Genomic DNA, 26,378 nt, shown 5'->3' with positions numbered 1-26,378 from the left:
CCCTGGCCCCCCCCCCCCCCCCCCCCCCTGCTCTGCATGTTTTAGATGTGCCTCTATTCCAGAACAGCTGATTCAAATGATTGCATGACCATCAAGTACTGCAGAAGTCTGTTAATCACCCAGAGATACAATTCAGGTGTGCAGCAGAAGGGAAAAACCTAAAACATCTAGGCAGTGGGTCAGTGAGGACCAGGGTTGAGAAACACTGATGTAAACTTACAGGGTATTTTTGAATAAATTTATGTGTACAAACTTACTTTAAATGAGTTTTCAAAGCTCATGAAATATTATATGCTTTTCTTTTATGTGACTCTTAAATTACTGTCTGGATGAGGTTGTCTGCATTTTTACTCGTTTTGTTCTCGCGCGGAGCTCATAATGAAACACAATGCACTCTGACAGAGTAAATACATTACCTAGTTGCAGTATGGTTTTGTAGACTTAGTAAATGAGAATGTGATAAATGAAACTCATTACGTGTATGCGTTTTCTTCCGCTCCTGCACAGGTCCTTGTCACCCAAACCCCTGCCACAACAGAGGAACGTGTGAGATCAGCGAGACTTACAGAGGCGATACGTTCATCGGCTACGTGTGCAAGTGTCCACAAGGCTTTAGTGGAGTTCACTGCCAGCACAGTGAGTATCTTTAACATCCAAACTCAAATTTGGCATGATCAACAATTGAATAAAGTAAAGCAGCTTGTTTGTAGAGATCCAGATAGCATCTGCTTTCTCTGCAGCACCGGCGTACCAGAAAATATATTACAGTTTTTCTTTTTGGTTGGATTTTTCTACACAGTGAATTACCTTGTGCTGTGGATAATTTCGAGAGGTCAGTCTTAGCGGTACATGAGGTTGGTTGAAAAAAAAAAAAGGAAGGCTGAAAAGCTGAGCTCACTTTTCTTTTTTTTTTTAAGAATCAGACTGAGTTGGATTTGTTGAAGTAGTGCTAAGACTATAATAAAGGAAAAATATGTGTGCCTCAGTAACAAGTATGTGGGGAAAAAAAGTATTTCGACTAGTTGAAAAATATATTTTGAATAATAGAAAAAAATGTTCTGATGTAAAAACAAAAAAAAACAAAACAGATTTGAAATTAATTGAGTTTGGAAGATATTCTTATTAATAGAAGCTACATTCTCTAAGCCCACTCAGGCTCTCCAAGGGTTAGGTAATCACACAGTTATTTCACTTCATGTTTTTCACAGTTTAATGTATACTGTGCTCACAGTTTTTTTTTTTTTTTAACTTCTTTTGTGTGTAAAAGACTGGGTATGACTGGTGTGACGGAGGCCATCGCTGTGGGATAAAAGGTGTTTGTCAGTCTGTTGTTGCTTTATTTGCTGTGTTGAATCATTTTCCAGATGGAAGCAGATGGTTTCCTCAGTACATAATGTCCACGATTATGCTGCTGCTTTTCTTTTCTGCAGTCTGATTGTTTACCGAGTGTGTTTAGGTTTGGTAGCTGTGGCTTGATGATGTGCTGGGTTACATTCACTAGTCGATGGAGGTGATGGCAGCTGGAAAGCCTGACAAAAATTAATTCTGTAAGGAGTTTCCTCACATTACTTGTAGACATTAAAAAAAACATCTCTGCTTGTATAAATTCATCCTTTTCAGCTCCTTAGGATGTAGAGCCTTTGCAATATTTTGAATTGCAAAATTTCATTTGTTGTTTGTTATTTGGTTGAATAATAATTGCGAATTAAAAAAAAAAGCAAAACCATGGGCTTCAATTACTTTTCTTTTTTTTTTTACAAATACTTGGTTCCAACTGTGTGTAATTTAACCTCACTATTCTCTAAAGGAATAATCAGCAGAAGTTGTTTTTGCATTTCATTAACTCTCGCAGCTTCAATTCTGTAAAAAGGCTGCAAAACAAATTTTAACAACAAATGAAAGACGTGTCAACTCCATCCACTGATCCATTATGTGTACTTGCTTAATCCGACTCAGGGTCATGGGAAAAGGTTAATGCTAATCTCCTGCAGTCAGTGGGTGAGAGACAACATGCACCCTGGGGGGGTCACCAATGAGTCAGTAACAGGGCCGGCTCATAAGACAAACAGGACAAACCATCCTTTACTCCCACATGCAGCGGAAGAACAAGCAAACCATGCATAGGCATGCAAATGTAAATTATCTAAGGAAATAAAATCCTTAGCTCAAAGGATAATCAACAAACTTACTTTCAAAATATAATAAACAATATGGAGCTTACATTATTAATGTATTGTATAATTTTGAAACCATGTATTTGACTGTGTATATCTGCGATATAAGCCACCGTCTCGTAAATAGACCAGGTTTCCTGGCTTCCCCATCTGCTTGTGTGCTTCGATGAGCATCGCAGAAGTTTGAGTAACACGGTCGTCTTTCCCTGCAGGTGCACTTTTACAGTGTGCAGTGGGTTGAGGGTTTCATGGTGCAAACTTTGTGCTCAGATGTGTGCTCATTTGTTTAATAGGATATGAGAAATAAGCACAGAGATAAGGGGAGAAAGAGTTTCTCAAAACATCAGCTGTAATAGTTAATGCACACTGAGAACCAGTCTCTTAGAGTAGTGTTCTTAGTCGTTACGTATTTTCACATCACAGTTATCTTTCGTATTCAATTTCAGGGGACGACACATAAAATAGGAGACACTGTATAAGCTGCATGTCATTGTCTTTATTTACACCTCAAACCGTGGGAAATTGGCTAGTGCATCATAATTCATTTATTGCTTCCTATTAAGCCCTAAGGGTGGTGAAAAACTGATTTGATATGGGCTGAACACACATTAATGTCTGCCAATTTCCCTCATGGTCTTTACAGTTAAATGAGAGCCAGTGTGCCTGAAAACATTAATAACCAAATCTGTGTCAGGGTAATTCCTACCAATAAATTATCGGGGCATTAGAATTATTGTTTCTCCTGGAACAGTGGTTCTCAGTCCCTGTCCTCAGATCCATTGCCCTTCATGTTTTAGATGTGTCCTTGCTCCAGCTCACCTGATTCGAGTTATTCCGTTGCCTCCTCAGCGTGGCATCAAGTGCTGCAGAAGCCTGTAGATCCCCTATTCATTTAAATCAGGTGTGTGGCAGCAGGGGAACACCCAAAACACGCATTGGGTCCCGAGAGCCAACATTAAGAATCGTGGTCCTCGTAGACAGATGAGCAGCCTCTGCATGGTCTGGTACTGGTAGACCATACAGAATGAATGGATGAATGACTGTTCTTGTTATTTAGTTTTAAGGTCATTGGTGGCGCTGGACTTTTATTTAGGAGTATCTTAAAAAGGGACTGAATACATATTCACTGCACACATTTTAGAGTATCATTTGTAGAAAAAAAAGAAACTAAACTGATCCTTCCACTTCATAAATATGCACCGCTTTGAGTTGGTGCATTACATAAAAGCTCAATAAAATGGTGGCAATGCATCTGGTTGTATTGTGACAGAAAGTTTGATAGCATTTGGAAGGCACCTGTACAGAGAGATAAAGAAGAATCAGGCACTTGCAAGGCGGAACAATAATGATGGGTTTTCAGTCAGACTGCGATCTGGAATACCCGGAATTGTGTGGATTTTCAAACCTTTTTGATATAAATTATCGTCAAAGTTACAACCGTGCTTGTGAAAACCAGGGTTAATGGGTTAGTGTCACTGCTTGAGCCATGATTATCACCAAGTCATTTATCTTTCGAATGGTGTGGCGTCATGTCCCCGTGGTGACAAGAGAACAAGTGTGCCGTTATTGGGCGAGTAGCCAAACGCTGTAATGAGCTGTCACAGTGTGAAGATTGGGACTGATTGCCTCAGACGTCATGAGGTTGCAGATCATTTTTCGGGGACGCGTTTTCAGTCTGTCAAGGGCAAATGCTTTGTAAGCTGCTGGAGATGTAGTTTTTTCCCAGGCAATTTTTTAATTTTTTTTTTTTTTTTTTGCTGCCATCTTACTACAAGAAACAGTTTGATGTTTTGATGGATATAAACAGGATTGATGTGATGTGGTTTGCCCGATTCCCCTTGGTTTATTTGTGATCCCTGCTATAAATCATAGGATAAATTTTACACTTGTTTTGCTTGTTTTCAAAACATTTAGCTTAAAAAGCAGAAAAAGCAAGAAGAAATAGTCTGGTTATAATATCTCCAGCTCATGGAAGACAATTACTCACCTTCTTCCTCAATGTTTCTCCAGCCTTTCTTCTCCAGCAAGTTCTTTGAACAGATTCCATCTTGGCTGTCGATCAATGTGCCTTGAAACACCCCAGCAGAGCAAGATTGATTAAGGCTAAATGTAGGATGTGTGAAGTGCTTTCTTTTTTAAGCTTTGCCCCAGTATATGATCCTGGATTGACAGTCGATATCATGCCGCCTGATTAGTCCCGTTGCTTGGACAGGGTTTTTTGTCACATGGAAAATCAGCTCCAGTTTTATAGCTTTAGCCTCATGTGAAAGCACTGAGAAATCATAACTGATATTCAGTCCACCTGCGGCAGTCTATGGACTAACTTTCATCAGGCTGGAAGAAAGAAAGTGACTCGATAAAGACTTGCTGTGTGCTTATTTTCTTGTGCCCTGTTTAGCACTGCATCACCGGAGTGCTTAGTGTACGTCGCACCTTCAAAGAAGGAAACCAATGGTGACTCCATTTTCTTTTCTGGCAAATTTTATTCCCTCTTTCGCCCTCCAAGTCTCTCTGTGTATACTGTTTTTTAATGAAACAAGAATAGACAACCCTACAACCCAAGGTTGCACTGAAACCCAAGTGTATGTATATTTTAGTCCTTAAAGCTGCAGTAGGGAGTTTATATAGTTTTTATAGTCAGTACATAGTGACAGTTTTGACAGATATGTAATATGTATATTTAATAAAAGTTACCTACTACAGCTTTAAACATCTGACATTAGTAAAACACTGCTTGTAGGAACCCTTTAAGAAACACTCATCATTTCTTTTAACCGCAACAGAAAGCCAAGAGGGTTTCAGCACCAAAAACAGTCACTTCTCAAACCTGCCACTGCATCACAGGAGGTGATGCTGCACACAAACTGCACATACACAGTATTTTGTGATTGCAAAGAAGGAAGGGAGAGAAACTTTGTTAGCAGGCAACAGGACGATGCAGTCTTAGAGGAAGGGGAGTATTTTGGGGGTTTGCTGATTATACTTCCTCTCTCCATGATTGAGGTGGTTGGGGTTTTTCTCACACTGTGAAGCAGTGCTGTTAAAGTCAATCTAGCCAAGATCGCGATGGAGCATGAAGTGCTTGTTCTTCTACTGCTGTTGCTTTCCAGTGTTAACGGTAGGTCACAGGCCTTTAACAACCGGATGCAGGCCGGAAAAACCTTGTCAAGGTATTCGAATCTTGACATTTTTCTGATATTTTTCACGTTACAGCAGCACATATCTGTTATTTTTCTTTGGCTTTCATATGATAAAAGGAAGAAAAACGAAGATAAGTCATCAGATTTCTATACAGAAGAAAACTGAAAAAAAGTCGTAGCTAGCCCTTCAAATTTGTAGAATCAATTTGACTGCAGTTACAGCTGATACTAATCATTACTGAAATTCTTCTGAGCAACATAGTTAACCTTTTTAATTAGATTTGATGAAAGCCCCTGTGAACTCTGGATGTATGTTTACAGTCATTCTACTGGGAGCTCTAAATTCAACTCTAAATGCAGAAACATAACGTTGTGTGCAAAGCTATAGGGGACATCAGATGAGCCAGGAGTCAGTACTGATCAACCATATCGGTGTTGTCAGCACATCAAGCCGTAGATATATTTATTTGTGGAGATAGATGAATAAATAAAAAAAAAAAAAAAAAGATTTCTAGTTAAATTGCTGAAAATGCATAATGTACAAACACTTTACATGTCACAAAAATGCAATTCTTAAGTGTTCCTCATCACTGACAGATCGTCCTGTAGTACTCCATAAGAATAACTTCACTTAGTTCAAAATAAGTCTTCATAAGAAAAATGACTTGGACGTAATGAAATGAGATGTTCATAGCATATTTAGCCTTTAAAACATGTCCACTTATATTTTTAATGCTCTTTGATTTCATCCTTTCATTCGTCTTACCTTGAGAGATATTTAACTGTAACTTTCAGCTTCTTGAAGGACTTTTTCAGTAAGTTCTTTGTCTTTTTATCCATTTTGTTTCTATTCTGCTTCAAATTGTGCGCTCCCCGTTTACAATTTGTTTGTTAATAATTTACAAGTCAGTATTAGTTTTATGGACAGTGATTTAAGAAAAGAAAGAAAAGCTGAGCCTGTACGTGAATGTGATGATATTGAGCATTTAGGCACACAATAGAGTTTGTATTGGTGCACCTAAGAAATTAAGTTACAATAGGTTCGTCAGTGCAGTAAACTAAATCACTTCTACGGACACACACAAAGAAAATCTCTTACAAAACAAAAACAAAGGAATCTATACCATGTATTTTAAGGACACCTATAGAAATTATCCTTGAAATGTATTTCTCAGATGAAAATATTCAGAAAAATGAGTTTAATAACGCAGCCTCATTCAAACCTTTTATAGTTTCTATCTGTAACAAAAAGCCTGTTGTCTTTGGGTGCCGATGAAAGCCTCGAGGTGAAATAAATTCAGAACCTGAAGATTAATCTAGTACATGTATTGATGCTTTCTAACAAATCTGAGGGGCTTTCACACAACAGCTCTATTCCTGCTGAATAATCCTCATTGCACTCTATCTTTTAAATGCAAAGAGGACAGAGAATGTTTCACAGTAAATGTTGCTGGGGACAATTTCACCACACCATTTAGATTTTTATTTGCAAATAAGGTTTTTGAACATTTTTTTTTTCCACTTCACAGATTGGCAAGACTGTGTTTATCTGTCGCATAAACGCATGCATTGACATTTGGAGTTTTGACATGACTAAATATTAAAACTATATCAACTGCATTGAATGATTTTTAAGATACTTTACTTAAGAGTTCGCATGCCATCAGTAATGATAAAATTAAACCTTTTTTTTTCTGAAAGCTTAACAGACTAAAGACATGCAAGCGGAAAACCTGTTACCTTCAGCATTTGGCCTATACAATTCCTGTATTTTCAGTGCTGAATCTTCCAAATTGTTGCTGTGCCCACACTGTGGTGTTCTTATTTATCTCCACTGAGAAGCCTCTAAAAGTGGTGCCGCTATTTAGTATATAGCCCCAAGGGAAAGTTGCTCATTTGCTCAAATCCACAAAATTGCCTGGATAATACAAGCAGTTATGCTAAATTCTGATTAAGCGGATATTTCCTCTTCAAGTTTTCGAAAACATTATAGTCCTGGAGCAAGCTTAGCTTAATGGATTATGATAGATTTACGTATAAGTTAAGTTGGCAGAAAAGTTTATTAAGGACAAACTGTGAAGTCCTTTTTTTTAATGGAGAAAAGTTAAACTGTTCTCTGAATAAACACAAGCACTGGTTTATTCATGGTGCCTGAGGTTTGCACTTGCAGGTATGAATTTGTTTCATTTCACCAGCTTCTGGGTTACAAGAGTTGATAAGTTTTGCTGCAATTATGCTAATCTCCGTGGCAGTCGTGTTTTTGGTGCATAAATTAGCGAGAATAACTTTTTAGCTGAAGTCTTTTCACTTAGTATAAATTGGTCTGTGCTCAAATGTAGTCAGATACTTAACATATTTTTTGTCGTACTTTAATTTAAAAAGTTGTAACGGCATAACAATAAAGCGATACATCACTGTGTCGGTTTGGATGATGCACTGAAGAGCCTGGGATTTTGCTCACAGATCTAAAAGTGTCCCAGCGCCATGGGGTTGCCTCAGATCGAGGTCGAACACTTTGCCTCAGGGCTCTCCCTGCTTTTTATATTGGTGTGATGCCAAGCTGTGTAGTGAATGCAGGACATTTTCAGGGCCGTCTCCACTTTGCATTCATAAGCCCGAGGCCCACCCACTGCTCGCAGTTTGTGGCCACAAAGCTGTATTTACAGGAGGAAATGAATGTCTGTGGGAAGGGTCTGAGACCCAGCAAACATCCAAAGAAGTGACCACAAGCGAGCAACCGAACTGACAGACGTTAAACATCAACAGTCTTTGTGAGAGACGGTGAGTGTGTTTGTGGATCGATGTGGAGAGGTGAATATGGCCGGGAGCCATCAGTCATGTTGTTTGAGCTGCTGTACATTTGTTCTCTGATTTTTCAAAGCAGCGCCCACTCATGACTCTGGAAGCAGCGTAGCTCCTCTTTATGCAATGTTTCTCACAGAGAAGTCAGTAAGTGGAACTTAATTATCCCCTTTTGTGTTTTCCTTCTGGTTCTAAAACTGCAGAGTGCAAAAATAATAAAAACGCCGATGCAGAGCAGAATATAAGCTTACCTTGTAAAGCATTGTGTGAAAGTATATAAGAAAAGAAACAAAATGTCAGTATTAAATAGTTTTTGCTGTAGGAATTGCAGCGACGTTCTTATCTCCTAAACTTTTTTCAGGTTTTTGTCATATTGAAACTGCAAACAATGCATTTTTGAGGAAATCTTATGTGATTGAGCAACACAAAGTAACACATAAAAGTGAATTTTAGTGATTTATTTGTTTCTTTTTTTTTCAATTCAGCCAAGAAGTTTGTCTGATAGGTCAGGCATCTCACCATAGACAAAACAAAACACAAGGAGTGTTGATTACAGTCCAGGTATGTTAACATCACTTTCAGTAAGAATAAATATCCATCCAGGCGTCCATCCATTATCCAATATGCTTATCTTTGCCGGGTCGTTAGGGGGGGCTGGTGCCTACCTCCAGCAGGCAAAAGGTCGGGTCAGAATAAACAAGTTGGTAAAATTATCTGCAGTTACCATTAAAGTTTTACGACGTACACACGTTTTCTATTTTTTTCTTTAAACATATCAAAACCTGATGTCTTTGTTTCTTATTATTTGGCATTGCTTGGTGTTTTTCTGTAAAATCCCAATAAGATACATTTCAGTCATGAAGATAGATTCAAGTTATAATCAACTGGAAATATCTATATCAAAAAAATGTGTTTGTCACCTAAAAAAACATACCTAAGTTGTTTCTATGCATTTGTGATAGAAAAGTCAGTGAGGGATGCACTTGTTCCAGTATTGTTGAGGCTGTGAGGGCGCACTTTGTGAATATTCAAACATTTACAAAAGCTAACAGGGGAGCTCTCATCCACTTTGACTGAGTAATAGACAGTTTTCCGAGCCCCCGAGGCTGACAGGAGCATTTGATAGTGTTGTTTTACTAAAGTCGTTTGTTGGAAGCAAAGAGTCCTTTTTGCAATATGTTTCGAGCTTACACAAGAAATAAACTGTTGGGCCTCAAGCCATGAAAGACTGACTGCATGAGGCTGACGTAAAAACTATTAATATCACAGCGAACTGGATGAACCGACTTTCAGTTTTCAATAGGAAGAGGAGGAGTTTCAGGAAGGAAACAATGATGTCATGGGGACCTTACAACCCCACGACTAGGACAAATATACCCTTCTCACAGCATCACTGCATCAGGAGAGAATCTCCTCCAGTACTGGTCTTTTGTGAGGGTGACATCAGGGAGTACTGAGTGTGCAAGCCCCCCTTTTCCTCACTGGCTGAGAGAAGGCCTGATTCTTGTTCAGGAGCTCAGGATCCATCGATACAGGTTACTGTTTTGTGTATCTGGTACCTACTTCCGCCTGAAAGGAAAAACTTTGATTCTTACTTTTTTCAAAATTCTGCAGAAGGAACCTCAAAATTAGAGGTTCCCCAAAGATGCTATCAGCAACTCAACACTGGCTGCAACCCCCCCGATGTATAAGAGAAAACAGCCTGATGTTGTTTGAGAGCTGATAAATGCAGTTTAACCGAGACTGGCCACCTGCCAGCCAGACGCCACTGACGCTGCACAAACCAGAGCTAAGAGGAGGCCCCAACTTTCCAAGCTGACCTTCCATAGCTGCTGCTAAATGCTCTGTCGGTTTGTTGGACCTGAACTGAGAAGGAGATTCTGTGAGCGGCTGCTTTCACCGCCAGCCTCTAGTAGGAAACAAACCCCTGACCAAGGGCTGCAGCTTGTTCAAGACCAGAGCTGAGGCCACCCACATTCTAAACTAACGATGTCTGGGCAGAAACAATAGCTTAGGAAGATCAGCTCACGTTTTTTTAATTATGTATTTTCATGGTATTTTGGTATTATTTGATGCTTAGAGCCATTCCAAATAAACAGGCCTTAGAGCAGATTTTTCTTTCTACATAACATAGCCTCAAAACGTTCTAAAATGTCTAATTTTCTTAAAGCTAATGGCAGCTAGACTAAATGTGGCTAAAGCTACAGCATTCTAAGTATAGCTTTTCCCTGTTTGTGCAGTCAGCCATAGAAAATGGCTAACTAATGTTATGTACAGTGCTTTATCCTGCCATTCTGGTATTTTAAAAAGTAAAATTATTGATAACTGTGGTAACTGATGAATAGATTAAGAATCGGTTCTCCAAATGGTTATTCATTTCTAATTCTGTAAAGAAAATTCATTACTTTCTTAAAGTTTTGTCTTTGCATTATGAAGTGGTATTTGAAATGCATGCCAAGTGTCAGTTGGTGCAAACGTCTCGTGAATGAGCCTGGTTTCTCAGCATTTATAATTCATAATGAACTATGACATCATTGCATCAGTCTATTGATTTCTATCTTACCTATTCTTTTGTATTTTTACTGTTTTGCTAGTTTCATCATTCTAAGTGTTACTTGCATAATAAGTTTGTTGATTAAAGTGCTTAACTTTAGGTTGAATTATTTTTATAATAAGCTTCTGTATTTTGAAGATAAGTGTCTCCAGCAAGATAATGAACGGTATTGTCTTGCTGTTCAAAGAAAACCACTACTGGATTTATGCCGTCGGCTATTATTTTAAAACTTTAGCCTTACCAGGAAGGTATTTGGACAACTGACACTGAATTATTTGGCTATTATTTCCCTGATAATCAGATGGTGCCCCCACTTGGTAATTTTGATCTAAATTACAAGTTTTAATAGTAATTTCCCTAAGCAATTGTTTGTAGTAATTGATTACCAAAACCAGACACCAACTGCAGCAGAAGACAGATGTTTGTGGACTACATCCACAAAAATCATTAGGCTTAGAACCATAAGCCTAATGATTCCAACTTTGCTAAAGTTAGAATCATTAGGCTTATGAGATAACAAATTAATGTTCACAAAATTTAAGTTTTAATTGAAGACTTATTCCTCTGTGAAATAAAATCCCCTTGGGAAATTCATGTTTAATCATGTGTAATAAAGACATTGTGGAATCATACATAAACAGTTTAATATCTCCTAAATGTTGGTGCTGTGTTATGAATTTCTTCCACAGCAGAACTAAACATCAGCCCTCTGGATAAATTACCGGTTTAATCTCTCCACCCGTTCTGTCCTGGTTTGGTCAGAATTTGTATCACTAATGTCAGAGTACTACCGTGTGGGAAAACTAAGTATTTAGTCTTTTACACAAAATCTATTTGTGCCTTAACTGCAACAAAGCCTCTTTTTTTCAGCTTCTTTGTGTTACTTTGCTATTTTGGTGTTCTACGTAAATGCACTGACTTCATCCCAGTATACAATCAACATAAACTGTATATGTGTGTGTGCGATATAAGCATCACAAACACACCTTGTTTATGAGTCAGAACTTGGATGTTTCACAAAATCAGCTTAATTTCCTAGCAGTTGGATTGGCCCAAGATGCACTTTTAGGTAAAATAACATATGTGGCAAGATGACAGACTACAAAAAGAACTACACAATACTGCTATGCCATTTTTAGTTGGGTTTGCAGGTAACTGCTCTGACAAGTGGAGTTTTGATCAGCAGAGGGGCTTGAAAAATGTAACGGCAGGTTAATTTAATTCAGCACATTTGTGGGGTTAGCATGACTCATTTTTAACATATTGGTAATCTGGCATAATTGTGGTATCACGGGGTAGTTTGGCTTGTTGTTTCAGCACATGTATCTGGCAGTACTTGGCAGAATGGAGATATAAATACACTGTACAATTCAAAGCTTCTTAATTGGATTGACTGCAACCCACTAAAGATGACATTTTTTTTTTTTTATCTTTAGAGTAAAAGATGCAGTTTGTGCTGTAAAAGTTCTTGTGTTTTCAGAGCCATGCTTAACGTGAACATAGCTCATCTGTATAGCTGTCAAAGGGCGTACGTGCACATGAAATAAGCAGGTGGGTGGAAACATAGTCTTGGAACAACAGAGCAGCAATCCTCAGATGCTGGGCAAATAGATTTCATTACTGTTTACCCATACCAAGAAACCACCAGTGTGTTGACTCCTGTGGTGATCTTAGAGATGAGGCACGAAGAGAAAATCCATTGGTTCTCAGATTTACAAGTTCCATTTGGTATGGCTTCTGCTTCTTATTGTCATGATTCAGATGTTGTTTTCTAAGCTGGATGTACAGAAAAACTGCACAGTGAAAATGTTTTCCCTTTAACTTTGGAGGCTTGTAAGCCATGATAGTATTGTATGTTTTGGATATTAATGCTTTTTGTAGGTAATGTGGAGTTTTTGTGTGCTTTCAGGATACAGGCAGGTTCTGTTTAAGACCTACAGAAGGAGGAAGACCCAGTTAAATATTGTTGTTGAAAAGGTGTCCGAAGAAAAATATCTATTTTCTCAGTTATCCTGGTGCACTTTTTGCCCCATTCCTAGAGTTGTAAACGCCATCTGTCTCTCAGAGGCCAACCATCAAAACAAGCTAAAAGCGAAGGTGTTTCAGAGCACTCTACGGACATGAGCGTTTACTTTTACTGGTGGAAGTTAAAATGTTTCATGAAAATGTTTTTATCCACAGCATTTGTTTGCATCATGAAAAATAAGAATGTATAATGAGTTCATAAGATTTTGGCAAGACGTACTTTAGATTTAAAAAAAAAAACAAAAAAAAACGTTTTTACAATTTTTTCAAGTTTGACTCCCCAAAACTTCACAAGTAAAGTTGCCCCAAAGCTTAAACAGCTCTATTTCCACGTATTAGCTTAACATAGCAGCTATTTAGCTCATTGCTTATTAATAGTTGATACTAAAGTTTCTTGTGTTGAACAGAAAAGTCGCATATATTGATTAGCTCAAGTTAGATTTATTTCTTCTTTTTTTTCTTCGTTTGAGCCCACTAGTACTCATTCACCTGCTCCATATTTGATGTGTATGAGTCGTAGAGAACGAGCTGTTACCATGGCCCAATTGTGTAAGGTCTTCCTCGGTCATTTTAGCTGTATTGCTACTTCTTGGCCCCTGCAGTAAAGGATGGACCTGTTGGCAGATGGCCAACGCATAAATAGAGATGCGACTCCAAATCCCAGATGGGAGAAAAGAAAACTCTCGCTCAGCCTTGCCCGGGGCTTTTGGCTGTCACTGAAAGTCAAAGCAGAATCCTGGAGAACGTTCTGCCTGACTACACAGAGCTGCATTAATTCAGCACAACCAGTGTGGATCAATTAGTAACAGTCTGATTTTACCATTGATGATGTTCTTTTACTGCCGTTTACTGGCAGAAAAATGTCTGTCATTTTAAATGTCTAACGTTATTGTCTTATGTCTTATGTTATTATTTTTGGCTTAATGTGTTGTCTTAGATTTAACTGTAATATGACTGTATGGGGAGAAAAAATCTAATCTTTTGATAACCCTTTCCTCAAGTATTCACGCAGTGCTCTCTTTTGTTCAGTAGCCACAAAAGAAAGGTCAGGAAGAAAATGTATGAATAAAATCTATGTGTAATTGACTTTGTTGAAACCAATCATGCATTGTAATTGGGCAACACAATTCTGTAGAAAACCTTGCATAATTGATTCAGAATCTAACCCATTCTTTTTGTTTTAATAGATACAAATTGTGATAAAAAGTTTTCTTAAGATGTTTAATTGCTTATTAAACTTTTTGTGGCAGCTTAATCCCACATTTCGCCCTTGAACATTAATGAAATTATATATTTTATTATTTGATATTAAAGATGTTTTGAGCCTTGCAGTGAGCTTAGAGGACGAATGAGTCTCCAGTTTCTACAAACATTGCACATTTTGGCCATAAAAATAATAATAATAATTAAAAAAAAGGTACTAAAATCTTTCTTAGAAAAAAAGATTTTATTGTTGCAGCAGTTAAACTGAAACACAAAGCCAGATGTTAAAATTTGAATCTCAGAATTGTGTAATTACCATCAACAACCATGTTAGCTGTGTTGTCAGTTTGCCAGTCCTCCAACGTCGGTTCATCTTTGTGCCCTTGTGACTCTCCTTCACTGCTCCTGCTTGGGACGAACAAGATGCTAAGCTGCTACTCAGTGGTGATGACATGTGCAGTTAAGGTGACGTAAGACTATGTGGCAGTAGTACACATTTCAGAGCTTTTCTGCCCACATTCTTCAGTGATGCCTAGATTGTGCCAATGAAATATGTCAGATATTGAATGCTTTGTCTTGGCTTCAAAGTGTGCACCACAAAGTTTAAAGACCTGTTTCCTTTCAAAACAACAGTGGCCCGGTGGTCTTGTGATTACTGATGACTGGTGCCACCAAATATTTTTCTCCTTCCTCTGCATGGAAATAAATATCACAGATTCAAATTCATATTATGCTAGGTTCCTCCAAGGTTGTTTTTATTTTTTGTGCAGAAAGGTACTGGTCATATTTTTTGCTAAGCTGTTTTCTTGTAACTCTGCCACAAACTCACCATGAGTTTGACTTGTGGACTTTTTTCAGTTTTTTTCCCCTAAAACATCGGTCAAGCAATTAACTTTAAGGAAACTGAGCTTTCATCAAATTTTGGATTCAGAATTTGATGAATCTACAAATGCATTTTTCTCCCCATCCATATCGCTAATGTTGGAAACCTATGTTTAGTTTCAGTGACATTAGTTAAAGCTGTATCTGCACCTGTATATAGTACTTGCATTTCCTATCTCATTACCATTTTGAATGAAAAAGTCAAATAATGATTTGTAGTAGTAATTTTATTAGTTGCACTTTTACTTCTTGGTTTTACTGATTAGTGTTACCGTGCACAAAAACTGCAAAACAAAAAATGGAAAATAAAATATTGTTGAATTTAGCAAACTGATTGCAAAAAAAAATCAAGTTCAAGATTACCACTAAAGAAGGGTTTTTTTTATTTCTCATTAGTATTGAACTTCATAGATTTTTGTTCATGAATGTCCTGCACAAAATAGCTTAGTTTGATGGGGTGGAGCTTTTGATATTACCTTTTTGTTTTACCAAAATGCTCATATCTCTGTAGTCGCCACTTTCAACTGTGTTGGTCCATGCATATTTGCCTTAACATGAGGAAACCTTCCTTACAAGTTAAGAAATCTGTTTCCAAACGGTTCATGCTCCATTTCTAACGATAAACCTCTGCTAAAGTATCTGCAAAAACTTTGCGATTAATAAAGCCACACTGACATGTTCAATTTTGTGACTGTCAGTGTATTCACAATATGCAATATTTTTTTTTGTATTTCATTTCATTGTCAAACACTATTCCCTCATCAGCCGATATTAAAGCAGATAAAGCCTCACAGGAGCAGCTGTTTGCCTGTCACCTCCTTACACAATTTACCTGCATGTCATTTAGGCATTAAATTTAGGATGTTTTGGTGACGTTAAGGAGCTTTTGGCTTTGGCTTTGTTGTCTGAGATCCTAATTCCCCTCACACACCTTCTACTGAGCCTCCATCTCTGAGCTTAAAATGACACTTAAGGCTTTTCTCTGAATGTCATTGTGCTCCCAAGCTGAGGGCTCTTCACATTCTGCACATCCCAGCTCTGCCGGATCCCCCAGTCTGCATGATGAGTGTTTTGCTCCTCTGATACTCCAGCCTCTCTGCAATGCATCCTAAGATGTCTTTTCAAGGGCTTCTGGAGTGCCACTGTGAATAACTTCTTGCTAGGCTAATCCCACTTCAGAGAACATGTCCTTGCAATACACCAGTCCTAATCCTACATTCACAACCTCATGCATGCTCACCTCTCTTGAATCATGCAGTATGTGACTCTGTAAAGGTTATATTGTGATTAAAACAATTGTTTTTGGATACATCACTAGAGTCAATGCTCATGCTTAGCCCTCGATGACTATGCTGACCTCACATATATCAGTGTGATAACATAGTTCCGGGATGTGAGGTTACGTGACTCCATCAAAGCCCAGAAACAAATCCTGTCTTATGAGATGATAGCCACTTCAGTGACACGGGAAATAGCAAGGGAGAACTGACAAGCGTGGGTTGTCAGGGAAGACAGACACTTCCTTGTTGTTTCTTCTATATTTGACTCAACCTGTCGAGACGGGGCATGTGTCGACCTCATATTGTGAGGACTGCTCCAGGACCTGTCAAGCAAAACATCTGAGGCTAGTTGACCAGAAGATGCACTTTTGAGAACAAGTGAACACCTCTGAGTTCAGTAGCTTTACAGATCTTTTCAGTATGAAGTTATATTCATCTTAGACGAGGTGTGCTGACAATACTGGATGTTCAAGGCTTATAAATTGCAGACTAAACCTACCATGAGCTTCCAGTTATGAAATTTAAACTAAGAGGAGCAACACATTCAACATACTGTGATTAAATTCAGTGGGAAACACTTTTTTTTATATCTGTAAAGTGAAAACTCTTTTCTCTGCACACACTTATGTGTTTTTGTTTATCAGTGTTTAAAACTAAGTGTGAATAATGAGGAATGTCAACAATATAAACAGGAATACCAGGCCAGACCAAACACTTTCTACAATGACACAGTAATATTTTTGTCTATATTCATTTCAGTACTCCTTACTGCATTGAGAAAGTCATTTACTCATTTCATAGACTTCCACTGTATGCAATTTATTATGTCTGTCCTTTAACCTCTGAGGCCTAAAGCGAACAAACAGCATTACGATGACCAGTGGAAAAACCAGACAGATCATGGATAAAATTCTGGAGAAATACAAAGCAGGGTCCTAAAACAATATTCCAAGCTTTGAGCGTCTAATGTAGCACTGTTGAACTCGACGTCTAAAAATGTAAAGTGTAAGGGACAGCTGGATAACGGCGAAAACACGGACCATCCATTTTTAGAGTGACAGATTGGGCAAGCAGAGTATTAATCACCCAAGTGGCCAAGCAGCCCACGGCAACTCTGGAAAAGTTACAAAAAAAAAAACTACAGTTCAGATTAAAAATTGGTTGACAGGACAACTGTCAGACATGCCACCAATATGGCATTTATGGAAGAGGGGCAAAAATGTTATTTCTAAAAGAAAGCCATAATAAGTCCTCTTTGTTGTTTTGCAAACCATGTAAGGGATACATCGAAATTTTGCGATATTTCAAATATTGCTATTTGTAGTAATATTGAAGATATAACAGTAAATATTATTCCATTAGGATATGTGACAGAAAATCCTAACAAATCCTGTTTAGTGTTTCATGTCATCCATTTGGTTCTCTTGATTAATTTATATGGCGACCCCATCAATGCAGTCTTATTGGTTTCTGTCTGGTTGCCATTGGGATCACTGACCATCAAAATTAGCAGTCTGTCAATACTGGCAAAGCTGTAAATATTATTAAAAAAAAAAACAACAACATATGATTACTTCCAATAATGTATAGCTGTTGGGATTAATTACACAATAGGCATAAAAACCTTGCTGTCTATCTATTGATACCTAATGACATAGGGTTGAATCAGAATGATCAAAAGACAAATAAATCAATCTGCTTTTTAATGAAATGAGGAGAAAAAAAAAGATTAAACTCCCCTGGAGATAATTATGCATCAGTACATGAAATATATCAGTATAAGTTTCTGTAATTCTCTGACTTATACTCTGTACAATCTCTAAACTGTATGGCAGAATGTTTTGTCAAATAATAAAAGGGTCTTTATTGAGCTTTACCCGGCCTCTGAGTGTAATTTAATGAATGAAGTGGCTGCGATGTAGAAGCAATACTGCAGGGACGCTACCTTTCATTTAGCTAATTAAGTTTGGGGGCTTTATGAGTGCGAGAGGATTACAAGCTATTAGCTGGTATTTATTTCAAACACTTGTGTGATTTATGGTATTGTTTGGGGCTGTTTAGACTTTCCAAAGCAATTACATGAATCTGCATATATTCCAATTAAAACAGATCTAAATAAAACTCCGCTTTGAAAATTACAATTGCTTTGTCCATCCACGGCGGATGGAAACGGATGGAGATTGTCCTTACTGCGTTTTAGAGTAACCTTCAACCGGCCCCCACTTCCCACCATTAAACACAATGCCTTTACAGGTGAATGAAGTGGAAATCCAATTTGTTGGTCTTTGTGTTTGTGTGCCAGTGGCAGGTGCAGGAGCCGAGGAGGTTAGCACACCGGTGACCCCCTCCCTTTGCAGCCCTTTTTTCCTGCTGCTCCCCGGACACAGCACAGTCAATTTGGCTCTCGCTGCAAAAGATACTTCTTGACATACAGCACAATTGATTGCTTTCATTATTGCTCAGTTGAGACATTTGAGGTGCAGCAGAGGAGTAAATCCAGGTAACAGGCCAATACAGGGAATTGATGAGAGCCGTACCATGAAGCACTGAGATGCTTGTTTTTATTCTTTGAAACCTTTATGTTTAACATAACATTGTTATACATAGGGGGTTATTTAAGAGGGAGATAAAACAATATATGTTATGTCTCTATCAATATCTTTATTGTTTGAAGTTTCTTCCTCATTGAACCACGTGTACGCAGACGTTCTAGTCCTGTCTCAGAATTGTCCATCTATCGAACATTTCAATGGTTTAAGGAAATATTCTGCCTTAGGAAAATAACTCCACAGCGGCAGCCTTCTTCTTATTACCACTGTAGCATACATAATTTGATCACCAGCTAAGCCAGGAAGCCAGGAAGTTTTTGGGAAATTCTGTTGCAGGAGTCCAACAGCTGTCGCACTGCATGAGTACCACACATTTGCCCCATTATGCCATTTACACAACTGTGACTAAATATGGAAGCAATGTGCTAATATCAACATTACACATGATACTGTGCAATACTTGAAAGTGACTGTGAAGCTGACCTCCAGTAAGTTTTCTTGGACTTGGTTAATGGTTATCAGGACATTTGGGAGCACTCGGAGAATTGATATTTTATTTCCAGATGGTCTCTTGATTTTTATTTTTTTTATATATATGAAGAAACATTGCAAGAGTGACATAATGGGAAAGGCTAACAACCTCACATCATATAGTTTAGATGTTTAAGCTCTGTTTGTTTAATCTCAATACAAATGCACTATTCAGCAGCAACATACTCCAAAGACATGACAAGATTTAATATTCCACATACCTGCTTCATTTAAATCTATATACCATGCAGTTTTCAATGTGGCAGGATGCAAAGGAATATTTGAGCGTAACATTAGTTTTAGATTACTTATTTTGACCAATTTGTGATGATCTGACTTTATCTCTACCACAATATAATTAGATTAACATTAGAATTCATGTTTTTACGTTAGAATTGATATGAATGGTTGGATTTTTATCATGAATTTGACATCTCAAATCAATTTGGACTGGTTCCGATTCTACATACATCGGTATTAATTGAACATATTTGTCTTGTAGGTTTCCATGATATTTGTAGGTGATATTTGATATAATTCAGAACTATTAAAAAAAAATAATAATAATTTAAGTGACAGCAAACAGAAATACAATGGACTGCAAAGCTGATAAAACAGGTGGATGTTAATTAAATTTGATAATGGCATAAAACCAACAAAAACCTTTTTTTTTTTACTGTCACCGTTATCAGGGGATGTTTAAAGGAATCCACTCTAACTGCCATGTTTTTTTTACTGTTTAGTGTGTCCATCCATTGTAGAAAATCTTTAGAAGAGCCACGTTGTTAAATTGTTACAACTACTGTCGATAAACTGAACCTCTTAGTTGCAAGAGCTTGATTTTATTATCTTTAATGCTTTGATTAAAAAACGCTTACATTTAGAGTAGTAACTGAGTTGCAGAGAACTAATGTTTTAAGGACCTCTCTGGTTTTGTCACACTGATGGTGTTAAGGAACAGTAAACTTAGTTTACTTACCCACACTACTAATCTACACAACTGTGTGTTTTTTTTCCCCTCTTTGTTTCATCTTCCATCTTTACGTTCATTTCCATCTCTCCTCTTCCATGCTTTTGGTCCCATTTCTAATTTTCAGCAGGTTGATTTAACTACGTCAAGTGAAGTAATTCCCTTTCTTTCACTTGATTTAGTGGCAAGTCTCCCCTTACCCACACTGATCTCTCGGGGGCCGATGGTTTCTCATGAAAGTGCAACGAGATGAGCTAGCTGTGTTGTCTCTCCTTCAACGGGTTGTGGTGCTCCAGGCTGTTTGAGTGGCCTCTCCATTTGGCTTTCATCCGCATTTGATCCTAGTGGTCAGAGCAAAGAAGAATATGAACTGAAATTTGACAAGCACATCGTGTAAGAAAGTGGTATTATGGCCAAAATGAAATAAAAGTGGCTTGTACTGTTATATCAGTGGTTTTTAAAGTGGTTGTGGTTTTTTGACTTTCTCCAACTTGCACAGAAGAATTTTTGATCTGGCTAGGAAGTGTTTTACTGCATTTGTTTATCGCTGAACTCCTCAGTTACAAAATAACAGATGGCTCTGCAGGCTTTCAGTACCAAGAATATGTTTTCCTCAGTGTTATATTAAGTGGCCATAAAATCACATTTTGTTTTTATTGCTCCACCTGGTAATTAGAAGAAAGCAAATATCTCTGTGCAAATTATTGTCAGATTGTGTCAGAAAGGCATGCTGACAAGAGTTCTGCTTAATAACTGTTTTCATTTATGTTATTTTCACCATACCTGCTTAAGTAAAGACAAATTTAGGTCTGGCAGTAAAATAAATGAAAAGCTTCAGAAAGGTTTATCTAATGTCTTTCTGGATGTGCTGGAGTTAAGTTAGGAAATAAGTTATTTTCCACAGTTGAACATTATTGCAAGCCTTCATGTCTGTCAGACTGCATCCCTCCTGATCGGCTTCCTTCTAATGTCTCCATATAACTGGTTTATTCCACTTAGCGTCAGCATAATCAATGGAAGCATCAATGATATTGAAAACTACATTTTTTAACCAGATTCGTTTACAGCAGGTGTGCTCAAATCCAGGCCTTGAGAGCTGCAGTCCTGCAACTTTTAGATGCATCCTTCCTCCAACAGCCTGGGATCAAATGGCTGAATTTCCTCACCAGCAGTCGTTCAGCTCTGAACAGGCCTGGTTATGAGCCATTCATTTGATTCAGGTGTGTTGGAGCAGGGATCTGTCTGAAAGTTGCAGGACGGTAGCTCTCGAGGACTGGACATGAGCACCCCTGGTCTACAGAATAGTTAAATAGATAACAAGTTATTTAATTACAACTACAGGTGATGTTAAGATGACCAAACCCTTGTAGCACACATGTACCAAATGTGACCACAGCATTAGAGAATAAAATGAAAATAAACCCAGACTCTACCAAACATGATATCAGAGAGAAATATTTTAATTTACTTTTCTTTACTTCATTGCTGTATGCGATGCTTTGAGAAAATGTTGATTTGTTTTACAATCAGAGTGAACATTTTATTTTTGTTTCTGCTATCATAAGGATTATAATAACTTAGGAAAAGCGATGAAAGCCCAAACTTAGAACATTTCCATGTTACATAACACCAAATAAAAAGACTGTTAGGAAAATGTAATCAAGACATTTTCTTTCTATAGTGACTTTCACTGATAAAATCACAAAGTGCTTCACAGAACGCATAAGAAAAGCACATTAATTAAAACCCTGTCTGCACAAATATGGTTTAGCTGCATTTTAGCTTACTCTTCTTGTTGACTGTTTTGCTGAGTGTTTTGCTGGACATCAAGTCAACATTTTTCCTCATTCTTTTTCTGGCCATAGCTTACATTTCTGTAAGAAAAATCTGTTTTCCATTGGTCTTAAGTATAAACAAAATTTCAAAGAAATTGATTTGCGTGACTGCTGAACATAGGCACTGGCTTGCTCAGATTAATGGATGGATGAATGGATGGCTTGAATTGTGTGTGAGCCAAAATAATACAAGCATCCCTTTTGAATTAAGTACTAAAATACATTAAGACTTTGGACCAGGTGTGTTCGTCTTTTTTAAATCATATTATCAATTGTTTTGGTCATTAATGAATAAGCAGGCATTCAGTTGACTTACGGAGTTTGGAAACTGGATTTGTAGAACACAACTAGAAAAATATGACCAAATGATATTTCTTAAATACATGTTGAACTATAAACTCAATTTATATCACTGCTCTGAAGTACACATTGTTTACACATAGTATAAAGTTCTCAACTTAGGCTGCAAATGCAAACGTGCTAAAATGTGTTTTGGATCTCATTGTATAGGAGGCCTGCTTTTTCTTTCTGGAGCTTCTGTTTTGCAAGATTGTTCATGTTTTATCTGGTGCTGCAGTTCAGTGGTTCTGGATGAGTGCATCAAATAACACAGTTTAAAGATAAGAAAATTAGCTTCTGACATCTGGCACGTCCAGTACAACAAAACCCAAGAAAAATGTATTTTTCTGGGTAAAATCCAGTTTCCTTTTATTACCCAACTGATAATAAAAAATGTTGCCATATATAATGGTGTGGAAATTAGAGCTTTCTTTAGATAGGCTGGAGGTTTGAAAATGTTTTCGGAAATGGTGAAAAAACATTCAAATGCAGACAATAACAAACGATTTATCAAGACAAAATGAAAACGGAGACTGAAGTAAATCCTATAAATATATATACACACTATATGCAATTCCTTGAGCTTTTTCATCTCATTATATAAAAACTTTAAAAATTAAACATAACTTAAGAATATGCTTCAATACCTTCAACTCCATTTCAGTCTCTTGTTTTAATGTGATGTTTAGACCACTATCTTTAAAAATCTGTCATGTTGCTTCTTCATTAAAGCAGCAGACAGATGGTTGTATTTAAAACTGTTGACTTTGTCACGATTCTATTCTCCATCTAGCGAGAAGGTATATTTGTTCTAAAATATACGTCATTATTTTAAAAACTCCTTCTGTTTTATTTCACCCTTGTAAGCAATTTACTTTTTTAGTGTTGTCTTGGGTTACAAATTGAACACGTTAGTTTCTCTGGTCACAGATTTGTATGTTCAAAGATAAGACTGTAAGACATTTCTGAAAAAAAAAAAAAAAAAAAAGAAATAAAGAACTACAAAAGTGCCCAACTGATTTAGGATCTCAGAGAGATGAGATCTTTTTTTTCCACTTCCTTAAGCTTTTTAAATCTATGACCTAGTTTCATATTCATGAATCCAAACTGCACCTTTGAGTCCCACACTGCTCAAGGTATGTTTTAGAGGATTAAAAGTCTTTTGCAGCCATAGGCAAATTTAGAAATGATTACAAATTTATTCAGAAGTGACTGAAAGTTCATTTCATTCCATCCCTCCGCATTTAAATCACTGCTGTCATTTAATGCTCTTATCTATGCTTATAACAACACAGTGAAAATATGTGTAATGGAGTTGGGTTCAAGTTCTGTCACCTTGGTTATTTGAACGAGAGTTATTTTACATGGCTATTATTGAGGACAGTTGACCGTTGGCACTCTGTTCTGCTCTCATATACCTCTGTGATACTTGAATTAAATGAACTTAGTTAGATTGATGAAGAACAATTGTCAAAGGTGCTAAATTCCCCTTTTCATTTCGGCTTTGGTATTTGCAGCCACAGCAGATGCAAATGAGATCAGCTGGTGTGAATCAGCCATAAACCAAGGCTGCTAGGGTTACTTCGTTCTGCATAGGAAAAAAAAGAGCATTAAACACTTTGTTTTTTAAAATTCTGGATCAGTTTCAATTTTTTTTTTCTCACAAAACAAACTCTGTTTATACATTGCATCAACAACTTCAAATGTAAAATATGTATGAATAGTACATGGCAACTTCCAGGATCTGCTTTAGATATTGTTGATATAAACTCAGTCTGACAGACCACCTCAAGTTGTTCTTGACAGATTTTTATTCTTTAACCAAACTCATAAAAAAACATGTTATCTACCAAAGTTTTTTAATATTATTATTTGATTTCATTTACAAAAGAAAAGTAGCCAGTGCCAGTCTATTTAAAAAAAATAATAAATAAAAAAATCTTTAATGATGTGTAATAATTGTTGCTCTCAAGATTTAAAAATTGCACCTAAAGAAATTGATTTGATTATTGTGCATAAGGCTGCCAGAGTCAAGGTCGTATGTTTGTAAACCTGGGAACACCATCCCACCTGTGAAGTGTGGAGGTGGCAACATTAAGATTTGGCCACTTCCATACTTCAGTTTTGCCAGAAGGAACTGGTTTTATTTCATAGATAGATGTCATCATGAAGGAAGAACACTAAGTTAATGTAGATGTCTAAAGACATCAGCTAAGAAGTTAAAGCTCAGTATAAAATGGGTTTCTCCAACGGACAGTAAACCTATCCACACAGCCAAACTGGTAACAAAGTGGCTTAAGGGCAGCAAAGTCATTTTTTTAGCATGAGCATCACAAAGTTGATCCTCCTGAAAATTTGTGGGCAGATCTGAAATGTTGTGTGTGCAAGTGAAACAGACTGCCTTCGAACATGACTAGGCTACACCAATTCTGACAGAAGGAATGGTCCAGATTTCCAGCAAACTATTGTGAAAAGCTTGTGGAAGGACACCTAAAACCTTTGACCCAAGTCATACAGTTTAAAGGCCAAATACTGAGGGAATGTATGTAAACTTGAGAACTTGAAAACATTAATAAATAAATCTCTTAAATATTCTTTCTCTCTAAATTGTGACATTTTGCAAATAGAAATAGTTTTGGTAAATCTAAATGACCTAAGCCAAGATAAGTTTGATCCAATTTAGCTTGAAACAGCAAGAAAAAATATTTTTATTATTCAATGTATGCAAACTTCTAGTTCCAACTATAAATGTCATAGATGACATTTTTCTACTTTGATAGGTGAATGAATTGGTATGATCGATTGATTGATATGTTTGTTGTTCTATCACAGTTTGTTGTTGTTTGTTTTTTTTATTATTATTATTATTATTTTGCACAAGATGCTCAACAGTAGGTTGTACTGGGGCTCTGCCAACCCTGCTGGTTTCACAGTTTTTGGTTTGAGCATCACCAGAAAAAAACAAAACTCCCAGGTGATTGTGTAACACAAAGGGCATCTGCCAGGCCATCTTGTCAATTTAGGTTTGTATCAGCTGAACTGAGGGAAAATAGGCAGGACAGAAATTGAGGTGACAAAACCCTGAGATTTCCTTTTGAAGTAGTACACATGGATGAACAGATGCAGGTGCTGAAACTTGGATTAAATATGTTGCATTAAAATTCAATCAAGGCGTCATTTGGTGATTTAGTTCCAAGATAGCACTGTATTTGGATGAAGGTATCCACAAATCAAGCAACACTAAAAAAAGTCAGATGATTCTATGCATTTCATTTTAATCTGCACAGAGCCTATTATTTCTGATTATCTGTGCTCGTAAATTAAAGGATTATGTTTTTGTGCTTCTTGTCTTTCCTCTCTTCTTCTAGACATCAATGAATGTGAAAAGGATCCTTGTAAGAATGGGGGAATCTGCACTGATCAGGTTGCTAACTACTCTTGTGAATGCCCAGGGGAGTACATGGGAAGGAATTGTCAATACAGTAAGTGATGTTTTCTTTTCACTTCTTTAGAACTCACTCAGATTACTTTTCAACTGCAAAAATGTGGACGTGGAGCTTGTGATATTTGATTTTCTCTTGCACCCAACACATGTCAAAGAGATTTCACTACATGAACTCAATAGGAGCTTTGTTCGTATACTGAAAATGTCAATCCTGACTTCCTACAAAATGTCATTTTTTCAAAAGTTAAGGTCTCGTGAATCAATCTTAAAATGTGGTAAGCTAAAATGTTCGGTGTAATTAAAAGCTAAACATTTGGTTTGTGAATGAAATATATACATGTCCAAATTCTGCTTCTGCAAGAAAACCAAAATCAAACCTTTGAGAACTCAGACAATGTGTTAAAAAATATTTGTTTTTCTTTCCCAGACAGTTTTGTCTGCTCCCACAATCGTGTGCTGCATCACTATCATGTAACCAAAGAAATACCAACCTCCTCCACTCTCCCTCCAGAAACAAATGGCAATGAGATAGAAATACATTTCAGTATTTATCAAACTGATATCTGTATGTTAAAAAATGAGTAATACTTGTGGATAACAATGTTTATGCTGATGTGTGTGTATATATATATATATATATATATATATA

At 37.1% G+C, this 26,378-nt stretch overlaps 1 protein-coding gene across 1 annotated transcript in view; it reads left to right on the top strand.

The window, feature by feature from the left end:
* Positions 1–26,378, top strand: part of LOC106955892 (sushi, nidogen and EGF-like domain-containing protein 1) — a 90,055-nt gene that overhangs the window by 47,998 nt on the left and 15,679 nt on the right. Inside the window, exons 4-5 of the mRNA XM_015046328.1 lie at positions 508–636; positions 25,653–25,775. Of these exons, the coding sequence (XP_014901814.1) occupies positions 508–636; positions 25,653–25,774 (251 nt within the window). The 3' untranslated portion in view covers position 25,775. The remainder of the gene's footprint in view (positions 1–507; positions 637–25,652; positions 25,776–26,378) is intronic.

Source organism: Poecilia latipinna, unplaced genomic scaffold (assembly GCF_001443285.1).
Source record: "Poecilia latipinna isolate Pla-1442-1.1 unplaced genomic scaffold, P_latipinna-1.0 Scaffold774, whole genome shotgun sequence".
Taxonomy (NCBI): Eukaryota; Metazoa; Chordata; class Actinopteri; order Cyprinodontiformes; family Poeciliidae; genus Poecilia; species Poecilia latipinna.
The sequence above is the reverse complement of the archived record's forward strand: the minus strand, read 5'-3'. Positions and strand labels throughout refer to the sequence as shown.